Below are 16,305 nucleotides of genomic sequence, written 5' to 3' on the forward strand. Positions count from 1 at the left end.
AGAAATACTAAAATTTATCTAATGAAAATGGGATGGGAGCGACAGGAGAGGCAAGCTGCAGAAGACGTGGCGCAGAGCTGCTCGGCACAGGGTGCCGTAGTCTTTGCGTTCCCCTGTAAATTGGGCGGAAGAGGTTTTCGACACTTTCTACAGCGCAGAGTATAATAGCATCCATGTTTCTGGCACGGGCTCTCGGGTGCTGCCGCAAAGCAAACAATAAACAGCGAGCAGATGGCGGGGGGGTGGGAATTGTGAATGGGAGCGGTGAGCGCAGCGTCGAAGATGCTGCTTGCGATTTACTTGCTGCGTGATAGTCGGGCTAACTCATCTTCCCGTGTTTATGCATCGAGTGCTCTCGGTGCAGACCCCAGCGTCGCCGACCGAGCTTAGTACGGCATGTCAGCCCCGCTTTCTGCTTTCCTGGCCTTTTCTTCTGGCTCCTTGTGCCGCGTCCCTCCCAGGGCTGGCTCGTACCCCCGAGACCCGGGCCGCCTTGGCCGTCCCCGCGCCTCGCTGCGGCGGGGCAGCCCAGCCACGCCAGGAGAGGTCCCTGCCCGAGCGGTCAGGCCCGCCGAAGGCGCCCGCGTTTCCGGCGGAACCGGGCCTCTGCGCCTCGGGCGCGACACCCCCGCCGCGTCGCGGTCCCCCCGCGGTTCCCAGCCTGCGGGGACGCCCGAGCCTCAGAGCCGCGAGAAGCATCTGTAGCGGGGATTAGTTTATAAAATGTTTGTGGTATAGTCATCTCGGGAGAGGATTTACTCGTGTAGCTTATTCCATTACTGAAAATTATGAGAGTTTAAATTGGTTAAATCCTGACACGTTGGGGTTTTTTTTTTCCCCCTAATCTCTATTATTCCATAGGAAGCATGTTAATGAGTTAAACACAGTTAATAAAATGCAGCAAGCCAATATTTTTGGTAGCAGTTACTCTCAGAGGAAATAGAAACATTTAAATGGTTTCAACCTGTATGCATACTGATTTTTTGCCTTCCTTTGTTCTTTACAGTTGAGTAAATTCCTGAAAAATATATAGGGCTTAATGGCATTTGTAGCATGGAATTGATTTTTTGCACCGATAACGTTTTAGCTACAGCTTAGATTGCGTTTTTAATCTGTGTTTCAGTTGTAGGAGGTAACGAATTTTTTAATTGTGGACTCTAGGTCTGCGGTTTGGCGCCTTTTTTTTCCTGCAGGGTCTCACTGAAGCGGTTTTGAGCCGGCTCCCTAACTGTAAAGGCTTTAATTCTCTCTCTTTATTTTAGGGCTCGGCAGAGCTGCGTTTGGACGAAACAAAACCTTCTGTTGCTCGAACAAAAGCAGCGGTGGCTGCGACTCCTTTTTGTGTTTCTGACAAGCGTCTCTTGTAAAGCCCAGCGCATTAATATGCGCGGACGCCAAGTGTTGTCGTACAGTAATATATGATACGCGATAAAACCTATCAGCTCCGAGCACCGCAGATAGCTCTGGTTTCACCTCAGCGGGAAGGCAAATGAGTTCCTTTGAGCTTGAGCGAGTTCAGAGATAAACTCCAGCGCAGCGAAATGTGTTTCCCGGGGAAGCGCGGTGCCTCGGTCGGAGGGCGAGGCGCTGCCGGCTCCGGCTTCCGCCGCCGGCCGAGCTCGCCGGCCGGCCAGGCAGGCGGCGCGGAGCGGGCCGAGAGGAGGGCGGCGGCGGCCGCGAGCCTGAGCCGGGGTGACGTGCCGATTCACGGACCGCTGTTTTTGTCCTGCAGATAAGCCTCAAGTGCGGGTTTCTCAGAATTACCCGGTGCAAGGCCTCACGAGAGAAGGGGAGCCGCTGGAGCTGACCTGCGCAGCTTTTGGAAAACCACAGTAAGTTGGACGCTTCCCGAGGATGGAGCAGGTTGTCCGGCAGAGAGACGGGGTCGTGCTGCAGAAGCGCGCAGACGTTGTTTGGCCTCTGTTGCTCTTGCAGACGCTCGATACGCCATTCTCTGCTGCGAAGAGGATGCGACGGTGCGAGAGAGAGATGCTTTCCGCACCTGAGCATCTGCTGCGCAATTAACACACCTATTTTGCTTTGCGTGCGCTCCTGTTTGAGGCGTGGCCGAGGGATTTCTACCCGCGGAGCTCCTGGGAGAGCTCCGCACGGGCCCTCGGGCGCCGACGGTCCCGGTCCCGCAGCCGCGCACCTCTTCCCCAGGGAATGGCTCGGGTGGCAATCTGTTGCAATTGATCTGCAAAAGCGAGGTCGGGGGCCTGCGTACCGAGTCCCAGCCGGGTGCCGGTACGCAGGAGTAAGGCTGGCCCCAAAGAACCGCGCGCTTGTAAAGGCGGAATGGATCGCTAAGGTAAGGCAGTCTGTCTTTCTGCTTGCATTGACTACGTGCCGATTTTCCCCCCTTTCGGTGCCCCGTGTGGTTTTTATGAAACGCAAGTTTGATTCTTTCTCCTCTTCTTGCCATGCCCTTGAGGCCTTCTTACGTAGTTGAAGAGATTTATGCATCAGGAAAACCCTGGCAAGGGAGGGTAGATTTTCTTCCACACTTTCATTGTTGTTCTAATTTAAGTTTTGTCGACTTTTTTTTTTTTTTTTTTAAATACTTCCACTTGGATTTATGGCTGTCAAGTATTTACTATCCTCTTTTATTTTCGTCACGTCCATAAGATTTCTGCCAACATCCCTGAAATCTGTCGGCGCCTCCTTGGTAGCCTGCCCAGAGCCGAGGAGCTGCCGCAGCTGTAGTCGAAGTGGAGGCCGCCTGGTTTGCCGGTTCTGCCGCCGCGGGCAGCGGCGGGCAGGGCGCGAGCGCTCCGCGGCCAGGAGGCTCGGGCTGCTGGCGTCCTCCCCGGCAGCGTTCCTCCTCTCCCAGGCTATTTTGTCGATTCCTGCTCCCCAGTGTCTTCTGTTCGGCACGAGGCTGATCCTTCCCCGTGCGTTAGGGACTGGCACATCCCCTGCCGAGTTCCCCTTTAATATCTGTTCCCTGCTCAGAGCCCGTCAAAGCCCCTTTGCAGCCCTCCTCTCACGGGTAACTGCCGTTCCTCCCATTCGCTATCATCTGGGGATTTAATGAATAGGCTGCTTCACTTTTTTTTCTTCCAGGCTATGAATAAGACATACACATGTTAAATAAGACAGACGCATCTCCCCGGCAGCATGCCACTTAACGTTACGGCGATGCTGGTAACGTGCTAGGAATTCGCTATGTAGGTCACTTCACCTGTGTCCTGCAAAGCGTAGGAAAATAGAGAGAGAAATAAGGGGCTGTGCTTAGCTCTATGGTTTTAAGACAAACGGATTTCATCAAATCCTTTACAGGGGGTTAGGATGAACAGGGATGCTTCTCCAGTTAAACTGAATCATTTCGCTGCAAAATTTGGCAACGTAAACGTTGCGGGAGGGAAGCTCAGAGGCAAACAAAAGACCAGAGAGTGGAAATTTCTATTTTGGTATGAATACGGGTATTTTGTTAGATTAGACACACACACACACACACATCCCCCAGACTATGGCAAAAGTGGGAAGCTACAGAAACGGTCGCTTTTAGGGCGTCCAGGGTGAGACACGTCTCTGAGAAGCAGGCTGCTGTGTAGCGCACGCAGTGCCTGAAACCCCGCGACCCCAAAATCACCCGTAGCCTTTTGGAAACGGCAGCCAGGAGCATCCAAACCCTTCCCACCCGTTTTGAGGTTAAACTGCGTTTCTGCTCTCTCGGGAGCTTCTGCTGCCCGTGCCGTGGCTCGTGCGCCGACGGCTCGGGAGCGAGGAGGAGAGCGCCCAGCCCTTGCCCAAAACCAGATGGCGGCTTCGGAGCAGGCAGCCGATGCCCAGCTGGTTTTGTCCAACGTTGCATCCGTCCCAGGAGCGCGGCTGGGATGTTGAAGCTTCGGGAGCCCTGCATCGTGACGGCAGCCTGCCGTTTGGACGCTAGGAGAAGCCCGAGCTATGAGACGCCTCTAGCAGCACGAGCTCCCAGCAGAGTCCGAGCTGCAGGCTGTGGAACCAGACGGGCTGAAGAATGTTTTATTGCATAAACCTCCCCGTTTAGGAGCTCACCGTTGAGTCGCCCGGAGAGACGCTGTGTTTTTCTTGCTGGGGAAGGCTGTCTCGGGCATAGCTGATCTGTCCCCGCTGCTGCTTAAAGGCTATAACAACAGTGAACGTAAAACCCCAGAAGCCCCCCTCCCAAGCCCTGCAGCACTCGCTTCCTTTACTAGCTCTAAAACCCACCCTAAACGACGCAAAGACGACGCTCGTTTTGGTTCCGTTAGCAAAGGGACGCGGGGAGCGGCGGCCGGCCGGCCGGGCGGGCCGGGGGAGAGGAGGAGGGCCTTCCTCTCTTCCCGCAGCTGAAGCGTTGTCGGCGAGCGGCGCAGCCACCGCTGAGGCCAGCAGGCCCATCGCGCCGCTTTGCGGAGGGGCCCAGGCGTGACAAAAGCGCGCCCCCCCGTTCGGCCGCGTGCCGTCCAGACCTGCCCTCGGAGCGCCCCGCGGGCGCACGCTTAGTCCGTAGCCGCAGAGCTTTCAGGTTTGCCGAATAAGCGAATGATTAACCACTAATGAACTTTCTTCCTGCTTGCAGTAGTGTTTTCAGAAAATTTAAGGTCTGGATACAGTTTCCTGTTGGGTTAAAATAAATTTAAATTGAGGAAGCCCGACAGCAGCTGGGCTTGAGTAGCGCAAAAAAAAAAAAGTATGTGTTATTTCTTTACAGTTTTTCTTGGTTTGGGCTTTCTGTCTGTGGATGAACTATTGAAGATGCCATCTTTACCATAGGAAAATAGTAATGTGATTGTTTCTTTCTCTCCCTCCTCTGTAGGCCTACGGACATGAGGTGGTTAAGAGTAGATGATGAGATGCCTCAACACGTTGTAGTGTCTGGTTCAAACCTTCTCATTAGTAACCTAAACAAAACAGATAATGGTACATACCGCTGTGAGGCTTCAAACGCGGTGGGGAAATCACATGCGGATTACATGCTGTTTGTATACGGTACGTGAGAAAAACCACCGTTCTTCTAGACTCATTTGCACATAATTGCAACATACCGCGCTCTGAAAGCTTTGACAGAAGTTAACGTTTTGCTTAATGCAAGATTTGCAGACAGCTCCCGACACGTCTACGTCCTGCCGGGCTGGGGTAGGGGCTGCAAAACCCTTTATTTGGCTTCCGTAAGGCTCGGCGTCGCGCCTCGGGGGCAGAGCCCGTTCCAGCGTCCGGTGAGCTCCTTCCCCCGGGGCTGTGCTCCTCCTGGGCTTGCCGCCGCGCTCGCGTGCTGTCGGGCGAAGCCCGAGGAGAAGCCGGAGCAGGGGCACGGGGAGAACTGAGCAGTTCTCTGGCCTAGTTCTCCTAGGACTTCTCCGATAGTTCCCTTCCCTTGCCGTAATACCTCCTCCAGTGTCTTCAGCAACGGTCCGGGGGGGTTCCAGGTCTTTCTTTAGCAGGTTCAGGTGCCGAAGAATCGGCCAGGTTCCCAGATAACTACAAACCCGTAAATAAACCGGAGGAATGAGATGTCTTAAAGCCTATCCGTGGCTGCCGAGCAGACGCTAAAACCTGTCTCGGCACCTTTTGGAAGTGCTGTTGAGCAGCTGCTTTAATTCTCCCGTTCCTCTGGGTTGTTTTGCCATTGCTTCAGACCTCGCGCTCCTGTCGCGAGGCGCTGCGTGTAACAAAGATTCGGTAGGCGCTTGTAGGTGATCCCCCGGTTGAATGACGAGCAATTCCCTTGGGCTGCACGTCTCAGCTTTAGCTGTTAAGAGCGGTTGCTGCGTGGCCGGGCTCAGCTCGTGGCGGGTGTTGCCCGTGACTCGGATGGGGCAGTAACGTGCTTCGGTTGGGAGTTTGCTCCACGCAACAGCCGCTTGAAGCGCTGCAGGCCAAATTCTCTTGTACTCGCTCTGATCCAGATAAATAGTCGACATCGCCTGTCCAAATGCCACTTGCACGTGAGCCATTTTAAGCCCAGTCTGAGAAACCTGCCCAAAGACTGACGGTAATACCAAGCTACAGCTTTGAGCTGCGGTTGAACTCGTCCGCCACGTCGGACGGGTAGTTGTCTAGCGCCTGTAGCTCCAGAAGACTCCAGTTTATGGAATGAAGTCAGATCCGCATTTATGGTGGGAATAATTTGTATGCTCAAGGTATAAAAAACCACCTCGTTTACATCGGTGTTTAAAGGAGCAACTAACCTTGTGGAGAATGAAGGAGTTAAAATAGGACACGGGCAGTTCCCCGTGAGATTAAAACTATGGAAAGCTACTGCCGTGAAGCAGTCGTAGACGCGGTGGTTTCGTCCCCCGTGTAGTTCTACGTGCCCGTTGCGGCCCACGTGAGCGCTAGCTCAGCCCTCAGCCACGTTAGAGACCCGGGGTTTAGAGCTCGTAGTAACTCTCGCACTTAAGTTAATTATTCCGCGCCGTGGATGTGGGCGATGCCCAGACCGCGCAGGACCTCTTCGGCCTGGCTCCCCCTCGGGACTAAACCCACAGGAGGAGGAGACCCAAGACAGCGTTATTCTAAAGGAGATGGAGCTTCCCAGGGGAGGTAAACCTGTGGACTCTAGTTCAAGCATCCAGCAGACGTTTTGCCCGTGTAGGGAAGGGCTTTTTGTGGTCTCTCAGGAGCTCGCGGCCAAACGATGGGTTTACATCCCATCGTGTCCAGTTTCTGCCCGTTTGGCAGTGTCCCGCTAGGATCCGGCGCTCTGGACAGCATAAAGAATCCTTTTAACCGTGAACTTAAAAGGGAGAAACGCAGAGGTGCTGGCGTGGTGGAAGCGGTTGGGCTGTGGCCGTCACCTGAAGCCCTCTGGTGCAGAACCTCACTCAGGCTGTCGCAGGAGGAGACTTGCGCGGCTCGCATGGAGCATGCCGGCCAGCCCCCCTCCTCAGTGGAAAGCACGCACGTCTCCAGCCCTTTCCCCGCTGAAAGACAGCACGTTAGATATTATTATATGAATATGTATTATTATAACGGCACTGGAACCCGTGTCCTCGCAGGAATGCCTCTGCAGGCGTAGCGTGAAAGCTGGCGGGAGACGCAGACGGGGCTGGCTCCCGCCGCTTGTGGGCACAGAGCTCTCCGGATCGCCTTAGCTTGGGCGGGAGGGGAGTTACAGAGCCGGGCCCTCCAGACCCGTGGTGCCGTAGCGGAGCAGCGGCAGCCGCGGCAGAGCCGTGATCCGGCACGCCTCCAGGAGAGGCAGGGGTGACGCAGTCTCCATACCAGCAGTTAAATGGTTTTATGTGCAAGTGGTTTCCAGCAGCCAGGGCTTGCGAAATAGCTGCTGCTGAGCTGTGCTTAACACACCTTCCTCTGCTGCGCACGTGGCGTGAGGATGTCTAATCACGCTGACGCACGCCGAAAACAGGTTTATTTTTAAAATTTGTTTCACGCTTTTCCTCCCCCAGGGAGTGGGCAGGCCCATTTGCTAGAAACTTCGAGCGCAATTAGCACACGAGCGTTTCTTTGCTTTTATCGAGGCAGAGTCCGCTGCGTGGCATCGTCCCGGTGCGGCGTGGCGAAAGGCCGGGGGCCTCCTTCCCCTGCTTCTGCTGCGCTCCAGCTGCCTCGGTCTCCGCTGCTCCTCGGGAGACCTGCGTGTTTACCGGCAAGCAGCGAGTGCCCTAGCGTAAGCGCGGGGACTGGGATGCTCCGGGTGCAGGGGAAGGACGACAGCCGCTCGCAAGAGAACCGTAAATAAGCGCTCCCCGGCAAAGCGAACTCCGAGGCAACGTTTCTGAACTTTCCGGGAAGTTGTACGGACTATAACAAAGGTGCAGCATATAATTAAAGTTCAGATGTATTAATTAGGGAATCTGAGAGAGCTCGCTTGGAGATAAAAGGGTAGCAGATGTGTTAGTAACGCAAAGTTGACAGGCCATAGAGGAAGCCTAAAATCAAAAGCCCATGAAATGTTTCATGCTCTATTATTGCCGAATGGATCCGTAGTTCAAAGTCTTCCCGACTACTTAGCGCATTCGGTTTGATCATCTGGGCATCGATACATATTTTTTCTTTTACGTCTTCTCCTATCTGCCTTCTCCTGCCCGATAATTTGGATGAGGATGTGCCCCTCTACGTCACGCAAACACTGGGAAGAGCGGCGGTGTTTGAGTCTCCGCAGGTCGAGGACGCCCGAGAAACGGTTATCCGCCCCCAAGAGAAACATCCCCGTGTCCCCATTTCTCCCTAACGATGCGCAGCAGCAAAACCGAGGGCGCTCAACTGCAATTGTCAGAAAAATATTGACTTTTTTTATTAAAAGACGGTGGTGAGATTCCTCATAACCTTGAAATGGCTATTTAGCGATGACGCTCTCGTTTCTTTGTGTTTATTACGACCTGTGAAGCGGTTTTTGACATCCTGCTGATGTGCATTCATAGAGGAAGAGTAGCGAAGTCTCCGGCCCTGGGGAGGCGGCGAGCCCCGCTCGGGGCCGTTGGCACCGCGGCTGTTAGGCGCAGCGGGGCCCCTGGCACAAGCCTCCCACCTGGGCTTGCCAACGCATAGGTAGCCAGCCAAGAAAGCGCCACTGTGTCTCTCTCTGTGCGTGTAAACTGTTCTTTTTGTTGCGGAAAGCGTGCAGTTTGTTTTTCTTATGCCTCTCCCATTCCATCTCTCTCTCATTGACTAATTTATGCTGGGTTTTGTTTCTTTTTTGCATTTTTTTTTTAGCTTTGTAGAAGGCAAAGAGGGGGGGAGTTTCGGGGCCAGATTCTCCAGCGAGCGTTAAGTCCGCCCGCGGCTCCCGAGGTGCGGGTTGGGCTCGGAGCCGTGGCCGGCTGCTGGGGATCTGGCCCGCTGTCCTTAAAGCCAGCTGGGCGCTCCCCACCTGGCTTTAGAGGAGGAAAGCCGTCCGACAGCCGTGCCGCTTCTTAGCGTCCTTGTTTTTTTCTGATCACGATTGAGCGCTGTTGTGTTCTGCTTGTTTTTTCTTAATTTGCCTTTTTTTTATTTTCCTTTTTATTTTTTATCCAGATCCCCCCACAACTATCCCTCCTCCCACAACAACCACCACCACTACCACCACCATCCCTACCACCATCACAGGTACGGTACCTTCATAACCATTGGAAATGTCCTGAATGTTTATTGTCTTTTATGTATGTAAGCAGAGCGTGAAGCCTGGGGAAAAACCAACAAACAAATCACTTGCATTTTTTTCCCTCAAACGCACCCACCGTACGGCGCGAGTCCTGGTCCGGCAGTTCGACGAGGTGGACCGTCCTTGCTGCAGGTGTTTCCGAAACGCGGGAATTGCCGTGGCAGAGAAAGCCGCTAAGTCAGTTACTGGTGGCTGATACTGGGTCCTTTCGAAGGAAGGGTGCAAACAGCCTTGGGGCTCGTTGACCGTGCGCGGTCCTTTCAGCCTTAACCCCCTCAGTATCAATTTCTGAGCGATTTATACGTGGAAGCAGCAGGTTTGGTCTTCAGTAACGTAACGCGCCTCGTGTGACTCGAGATGCTTTTTCTCACGCCTAGGTGTTCGGCCCGTCCCCGCGGTAAGCCCGCTGCCTCCCTCTCCCAGACAAGTGAATTCCACCGGGCGTTTTTTATTGAGTCGAACGCCGGCCGCGGGACCCTTTTAGAGGAGCTGGCGCTCAGCATTTTGGGTTTTTCCCTGTCTCGAGAGAAAAGATGAATAAAACCGGCCAGCTGAGCACGAGACGCCTCTCTCTTTTCCATGCATCCATCGTACTCCCTCGCTAGCCCCGACTCTCTCCACTCATAAGGAAGGCCTTTCTGATTTCTTTGTCATCACTTGCATTGCCATTTTTCTGCTCTTTTCTATTTCAACTGCTGCTTTTGCTTGCCTTTTTTTTTTTTTTTCCTTTTTTGAGGCAGAGGTGGCAAACGGAAGGTGAGAACGGACCATTGAATAGCTAATGGCGTGACGTTTATTGTTGCTGTCAGCCATCCCCCGCGTAAATGCCTTCACGTTTTATTTGCTTTTACGATGTCGCTCAGCTGACTCTAACTCTCCTGCTCGGGGTGTTTTGTGGCTTCTTTCCTTCTGAGGTTTTCGCACCCAAGTCAGACAACGCTGGCACGGACAAGCAGTCGAAGCCTTTCTTCCAACGTGCCTTAACGCGCACGGTGCGTGCGCCGCCCGCCACCGCGTTGTCCAGCCCTTGCCATTCTCTGTCTTCCTCTTTCCAGGTGGTTGGCCGTAAAACCGCGCTCCGGGCACCCGAGTTCGGATGCTTGAGACGCTCCACCGTCAACGCTTCCCCATTTTGCGATTTGGTCGCTTTGTTTCAATTCTGTTTTTGCTTTCTTAACTTAACCAGCTTTCATTTCACAGTAGGTTGCAAACGTTATTCAAGTCTCCTTAAGAGCGTTTGCGGAGAAACTCGGTCCCGTGTGTCTCGGTGTAAATGAACGCACGTACGGTTTTCTTTTGGTTTACGGTAATTTGTTAACGCTTTCAGTGACCTTTGCAAGGCTATAAGGAAGAGTTTGTCTTGATGTTTGATTGACCCCGTTAAGTTTCTACCTGCAAACGTTAACGACCGTCCTTTTCCCCGGAGCGGGGCTGTTATCCACCTGCGTTTTAGGGATGGCCCTAGGACTGGGCTACCCTCCCCTGCCCTTTCAGGCTCCCAAGTAGTGCTTGTTCATAGGAAAGAGCGGTTTTGTTGTTTGCTCTTCCGCTGCAAGTGTTGCAGCTTGTTTGTGAATTGTCAGTAGCCTCCAGGTTTCTAGGCTCTCCTCCGCAGTAGTTTGCTGGCCTTTTCGTATTCAGAACAAGAAGGGGAGGTGGGTGGTTCTTGAAGGCAGAAACGGCTGTCCCCAGGGCTCCTGGCTGAGCCGATTTCAAGCGTAGCTAGGGTCTAGCCGCTGTTGCTGCGTTGCCCGGGTTTGGTAGGGGCCCCAGCAGGGTCTCTGCCGCGCTGGCGATGCCCAGGAGCTGCTCAGCACCTCGCAGCTACGGTGGGTGCTGCTCCTCGAGTCCGCGTCTCTCGCGGTAAGAAATCACTCTTGAAGTCCCTCCCGCAGGTTTGCTCTGAACGTGGAGGCGGAGAGCCGACGGTCTTCCAGGGCGGAGGACCTTCTGGCGTGGCGTTTCCCAGCCCTTTCTCCTCAGCAGCTTTCCATCGGAGCGAACCGTTGCCCCGAGGATCAGCACTGCCCTTTGCGAGGGTGCTGCTCTGTGGGGAGGCACGACCGCATCGAAAAATGATTAGACGCACGCAGAGATGCACGGACCGGCAGCTCGGTATTTCCCGCCCGAGCGGAACTGGGGTTGCTTTTTTATCAGCCTAGCAGCAGTACCCTGGGATCAGGAGCGCGTGGCTGTCCTGCGTTTGTCTCTCGCCTTTGCTTGCAATGATGGAGGATCTCAAAGCTTGCCGGCGTCCTGTCGGCAGAAGCCAGGTGGGTCTCCATCGCCTCCTCGATGCCTTTCTGTATTGGCTTTGAGCTGCGGAAGAGGCTGGAAAGGTAATGGAAATGTAGCGTTGTTGCCCGATCCCAGCAGTTACCGCTCCCGACACGTGGGAAGAAGATTAATTCACGCTGATAAGAGAAATTTTTCTCTTCTTCCCTGACACCGATCTAACGCTGAATCTTCTTGACGTGTGTCTGCCCACCCGTTGAGCGTGCTTCTCCCCAGAGAGCAGCCGAGGCCTCGCCTCCCTCCGTTGTGCAGAGACGTGCACGTGTGTGTTTTGCAGCCAGCAGCCAGGCAGCACGAAGCTGCGGAAACTTTTCCTCTTCAATAGTTAAGAGACTTTGTAGCTGGAAAAAATTAGGTCAAATTAACATAATCTCTAGAATTACATAGCATAGTAGTGTTGGAACACTTTTTAAAGCCTCAAGAGACAGTTGATACCTTAATTCCCATCATCACCGAAAGGCTGAGATACTCTTCTAGCGCGACGTACGTGCTTTGGTAGCAGCCGGGGTGTTCCTCGCCTTTGCCGGCAGGCTGGGTGCGGGTCGTCTGCCAGCCAGCTGCGTTGAAAACCGCTCCTTAGGACGAAGGGCACTTCAAGTCTATTTTATTTCGCCTTTTCCCCCCGTTTCTCGTGTAATACTGGCCTAGTTCATGTCCCCTGCAACCACGGAGTAGTTCTGAAAAACAACTGTCATCTTTTAATTTAAAAAAAACAGGGAAGAGAGGCCTGCTCTGAAGCAGGTGCCCTGTCCAAAGCTCACGCTGTAGGCGTGCTGTCATCTCTAGTAGCTGCCCTAGGAAATGATATTCTTGGGAGCAATCTTTCCGAGTTATTGGAGATAACTTGCTCTGGATTCATTTCCCCCGACCGAAGCTGTCCAACAGAACCATCCCAAAGGGCTGCGTTCGCCGCTCCCCGTGCGCGGTAGCTGCTCCTTTTTGCAGGCTCTGATGACAGACTTCTTTTTTACTTGCTCGCCTGCGCTGTTTCTGCTCTAAAGGGCTTCAGACGAGACGTGGGAACGCAGCCCTGTCCCAAGGGTTGATCTGTGAGCGGTGGTCGGCGCTGCTCAGCAAACGCGAGGCAGAGCGGTGGGTGCAGCGAAAGGGAGAGGACAGGCGACGGCCGCGCAGGCGCCTGAGGGAGCGTGGTCGTCGCTCCCCGCGCTCGCGGGGCGCCCTGTGCTCCCCCACGGGCTCCCCGGCCCTCCCCAAACCCGCCCGTGCCTGGAGCGAGGGGTCCCTTCGCCGGCCCCCCTTGCCTGACACGTCCAAATCCCGTATCGCTGCTGCGTAGGCTTGACCTACAAAGGCAGCAGAGCCGATAAAGCGGTTTTACGGCAGGGAGGTTTGGGGGAAGATCTCCGAAAAGCTAACCCGCTGCTTTTCTCCAGGAGGAGGAAAAGCTGAGCAGCGGTAAAGTTTCCAAACCAGCACGACCTTTAAAGCTCTCCCTCCGTCGCTGCTGCTTTGCTTCAGTGTAGGTGCTTGAGCAGATCTCCTGCGTGACAGTTTGATCTTCTTCGTATATCCTCCAACCGCATTGATATTCCGACCAGCCTTTGGTGTTTCAGCCGTTATCGCTGGCAAGCCCTTTTTTATCAGTTCAAATTGTCCTTGTGGCTTTGTTCATTAAGATGTACAATACGATACAGCAGAGCGAGCCGCATAATTTGAATTACCCCTAGAGTTGTTCCTTGAAATACTGGTTTTGGACAGCTGTTGTTTCCTGGGAGATAAAGGTTCTTAATAATAGCAAAGCCCTCATCTTCGGGCTCGGCGCGGAGCGGTTTAGCCTGCCTTTTCAGGCGTCGTCGTGCTGCCTTCTGGTCTCGCTTAGCACGTACACCTCCGCACCCCGGGATCTACGGTGGTATTTGTACGTGCAAATTTGCATTTATCACGCTTTCTCTGCAGACGGCCCACGCAGGTGTCTCGGCACCAGTGGCGGTGGAGACCTGGGGGTGCGGCACGGCACGCGCGCACCTTACCGGTGTTGCGAGCCTTGCGTTGGATGCTGCTGCTTCTGCAAAGCCCCCGCTGTCCGTCTTGCAACAGCACGAACGGCAAGCTGGCAGATTGCACCACGGCCTGTCTTCAGTGCCGTTTTATACTATATTTTCAACCCCACCGATCCCTTAGAGCATACGGCGGCAGGTGCGTCTGCGTTCAGCGGGCTGAAACAGGGCAGACGGGTTTTAGCTTAAGAGTTGCCAGGGTGCTGGAGCCTCCCCGTGAACTCGGTTGGAAAGCACGAAGCCTGCGCTGCGGAAGGACATGGTTTAGTGGTGGGCTTGGCAGTGCTGGGTTAACGGTTGGACTCGATGATCTTAAGGGTCTTTTCCAGCCTTAACGATTCTGTGATTCTACGAAGCGCTCCGTGTTCCTTCTCGAGGCTGGGGATGTTTAGAAGGAGGAGCGAGCAGGCTCTGCTAGACGGGAAGGTGTTCAGAAGCCAGCGAGCTCCAAAGCGGGAGCTGCTCGTGGACGCCGAGCCTCAATATCGCATCTCGACCAGGGTCACGTAGTAGCCGAGCTCTCCTTGTTTCCGCGCTGCCGTGCCGGCGCCGGAGGAGGGCGGAGGGCTTTGCGTCTGCTTGGCGAAGCCTGGCTAGATGCCAGCTCTGGCCGGTCCATTAAGGAACGCATCTCTGTGTCATCTCAGCTGCCTAAGGAACGATAACGCGTGGAAATCTGAAGTCCTTGCGAAGAAATGGCGTAGCGCGCTCTCAAACCGTGAGTTCACGTGCCAGAGAACTTCCTCAAAACGAGGAGAATGGCAATTTTATCCTCAGTAGAAGTTTGTTCTTTTCTGGTTACAGCTGGTTGTGTGAAAACCTACAGTCGCAGGGGGTTTATTCCAACAGTAATCCGAAAAGGTGGTGGGCGGGAAGAATGCAATAGAAGTCATTCTTTGCTCAAATTACCTTGCAGTAGGTTTGTGGGAGGTGAAGAGGCAGCGTGGGGATTACCGAAGTACATCTGCACCCGCAGACCCGCAGGCTTTGCATCTCATCAGGTACGGTCACTCGTGCCCGTTACTGCTGGCGGTGGCGTTCACGGGGAATTTAATCGTACGCGGGGAAGCGGGTTTGTTCCTCGGTCACGTCAAACGGGGACGGTGGTGGTCAGCTCCTGCCCGGCTCCCTGGGCTCTTTCGTGGCTTTCCCGAGCGGCCCCTTGGAGGTGCCCAGGCAGCAAAGAGGGAGGCGGGCAGGTCGGCCCGCGGGCAGCGCGGAGCAGGGGCCACCGAGCTTGCAGCCCGGCCCGGTGCTCGATGTCAACCTGCAGGGACTCAGCCTAGTGATTTGTTCCCCCAAATTATTTATAATTTAACTTTTGCTTTCCGTTGAAGCTCCTGCATGTCCCTGGTAAAATGTCAAGTTAATTTAAAGATGATACTGCGCTCTCCTGACATTTTCATCCAGGATGTGACTGCATTAAAGGGGATAAAGGAAGAGAGAGTAGCTGACAGGCCTGTTACAGACAGTAAAATGAAATAAAATTCGGTCTTTTAGTACCGCGTCCAGTCAGTAGCAGACACGGTACTGTCACATCGGGCCTTACCGGTGGTGACGCAGCGTAAGCGGTGCCGAAACCCTCATTTTGCTGGGCAGAAAACGTGCACGTTTAGGAGAGCGAGGGCAGAGGGAGCTGGGCAGAGGACCCGTCCCCTCTCGGGCGACAGGGGCTGCCCGCGGGCAGAGCGCCGAGGAGGTCAGGGCTTGCAGGGGGTTTGCGCGATGCGCGGCGGGCCGCCGTCTGAGCCCAGGGTCTTCGCGGTTCCAGCAGAGCGGCGGGAGCGAGCAGCCCTGCCTGCACAGCGTGGCGTTGGCTTCTGCCCGAGACCGGGGCAGGTACGGTGCTGGCGAGGTCGGGATTCGCACCAAAGCAAAATCCTCGCAGATCCTTATGGAAAAACATGAAAAGGCGTAGCCGGAGCCGCAGCACTGATTTCGGAATATTTTTGTTCTTGTCACTCACAACTTCCCTACAGATTGTGATTATTTTTGTGAAACATCTGGTCCGCAAATCAAACCGTCTCGGGGGTGCGTTGCAACATGCCCGTACACAAAAGCTTGCAGCGCAAGCTGGAATCGCTTTGCGGAGGATCATCGTGGAGAATCGTCGTGCAAAGTAGGTTTTCATCCGCCCTTCTGGGGAGCCTGGGGCGAGGGAGCCCGCGGGTCGCTGCGCTTCCGCGCGCCCTGCGTTTTCCGAGCTCCTCGGGCCGCGCTCTCGCGGCGGCACTGAAACGCCACGGCTCTGCTAACGTCCGACGGGCGTCTGCTCAGTGGGGGTTGCGGGGATTGTTGTAGGGCTTTTTACGAGCCTTGAGGACCCGAAAGAAAGCAGAAATCCTCGTTGTCATCCTGCCCGCTGGTCCCGAAGGCTGCTATGAGGACAGCAACGCAAAGGGATTCCCGCTCGCCCCGGCCGGTACCTGTGAAGCAGCCTGGAAAATCTGGAAGAATAAGAGCTCCGCAAGTCAGCGCTCAGATTGGCTTTTGTTTTCAGTTCGGAAAGCAATTTAAAAAGCAGCGTATCGAATGGGTATCTATACTTAGGAATACCTCTTTAAATGTACAAAACCAAGTATTTTGCCATTATTTTGGTGACGTGCGTTGTAATTCTCTTTGCAATAGCGGTGTGGTTTTAAGCTCCAGTCTTTCACGTGCCTCTGTAAGGCGGTAGCACTGCAGCTCGGGCATTCAAGTTGGTGAATTTAATTTTGCTGCTGGGGTTTTAATATTCCTCCGTCGTGCTCGTTCTGTGTGAGGCTGGGGACTAATTACGGCCGAGTTTAAAGGGCCCAGCCTGTCACGCTCCGCAAACAGTTTGAAGTTGGAGAGAATCCATTTGAAAACATGAGGAGGCTTAGCGATGGAGCTCGTAACCCGAGGAAATGCTGCCCAGATGCCTTCAAGCAGTAACGT

At 54.4% G+C, this 16,305-nt stretch overlaps 1 protein-coding gene across 1 annotated transcript in view; it reads left to right on the forward strand.

Annotated features, from left to right (window-relative positions):
- The window catches only part of CADM1 (cell adhesion molecule 1), a gene marked incomplete at its 5' end in the record, with an annotated part of 159,910 nt that overhangs the window by 123,778 nt on the left and 19,827 nt on the right, over positions 1 to 16,305 (forward strand). The window contains 3 exons of the mRNA XM_082330508.1: positions 1,733 to 1,832; positions 4,784 to 4,956; positions 8,947 to 9,018. Of these exons, the coding sequence (XP_082186634.1) occupies positions 1,733 to 1,832; positions 4,784 to 4,956; positions 8,947 to 9,018 (345 nt within the window). The remainder of the gene's footprint in view (positions 1 to 1,732; positions 1,833 to 4,783; positions 4,957 to 8,946; positions 9,019 to 16,305) is intronic.

Source organism: Platalea leucorodia, assembly GCF_965183815.1.
Source record: "Platalea leucorodia genome assembly, chromosome: 20".
Taxonomy (NCBI): domain Eukaryota; kingdom Metazoa; phylum Chordata; class Aves; order Pelecaniformes; family Threskiornithidae; genus Platalea; species Platalea leucorodia.